At 41.5% G+C, this 697-nt stretch overlaps 1 protein-coding gene across 1 annotated transcript in view; it reads left to right on the plus strand.

Annotated features, from left to right (window-relative positions):
- Positions 1-697, plus strand: part of LOC119587913 — a gene marked incomplete in the record, with an annotated part of 20,516 nt that overhangs the window by 17,486 nt on the left and 2,333 nt on the right. Inside the window, 1 exon segment of the mRNA XM_037936622.1 lies at positions 92-197. Within this exon segment, the coding sequence (XP_037792550.1) occupies positions 92-197 (106 nt within the window).

Genomic DNA, 697 nt, shown 5'->3' on the forward strand with positions numbered 1-697 from the left:
ATATGACACCAAAGTGTCATATTTAGGGATTTCTCTATGTAATCTGTATCAAAGCCAATATTATATTAATCACAAGACTGCTTCAAAACAGGAGTCAGACAACAGATGACAGTGGAGGGGACAACAACATTTTGGTGGATGCTGCCACTCCAACAGCTGATCGGCCCCAAAGTCCATTTGACTGGAGACAAGTCCAGGTAGGAAATAACATAGGAGATTGAATAATGAAAATATGAGATTTGTAATACCTTTTCTCTCAACAGATGACCAGGTTAGTCATCCTATATTAATGTCTAATAGACTAATGGAGTTATCAGTATATATGGAGTTTAAAGAGCAAAAGACCTTTGATTTAAGACGATTGATTTACGATGTAAAGATGTAATCGCGTATGCAGTGAACATGGCTTGCAGCATGTTATGGGATTTGAACTTGAACCATAACTTAGTAAAGAGGGCTGTATTCAAGGGAGGCTCTCCAGTGGCAAAGGACATAGCTGTCTTGTGTTACTGCTGCTTGGGTGAAGTGTAACTGGAGAGTGATGCCTAAATCGTGGATTGTGGACCTTAAGTAGGCTGGGAGTTTGCCAGGGATTTAGGAACAAGTGAAGCTTATTTGGTCCAAAAAGGAAGCAGTGAGGTACCCACTACCAGTCAGGATGAGGCAACGAGTCATGAAGTGTGCCTGCTGGTGGCCA

This window comes from Penaeus monodon, chromosome 23, assembly GCF_015228065.2.
Source record: "Penaeus monodon isolate SGIC_2016 chromosome 23, NSTDA_Pmon_1, whole genome shotgun sequence".
NCBI lineage: Eukaryota > Metazoa > Arthropoda > Malacostraca > Decapoda > Penaeidae > Penaeus > Penaeus monodon.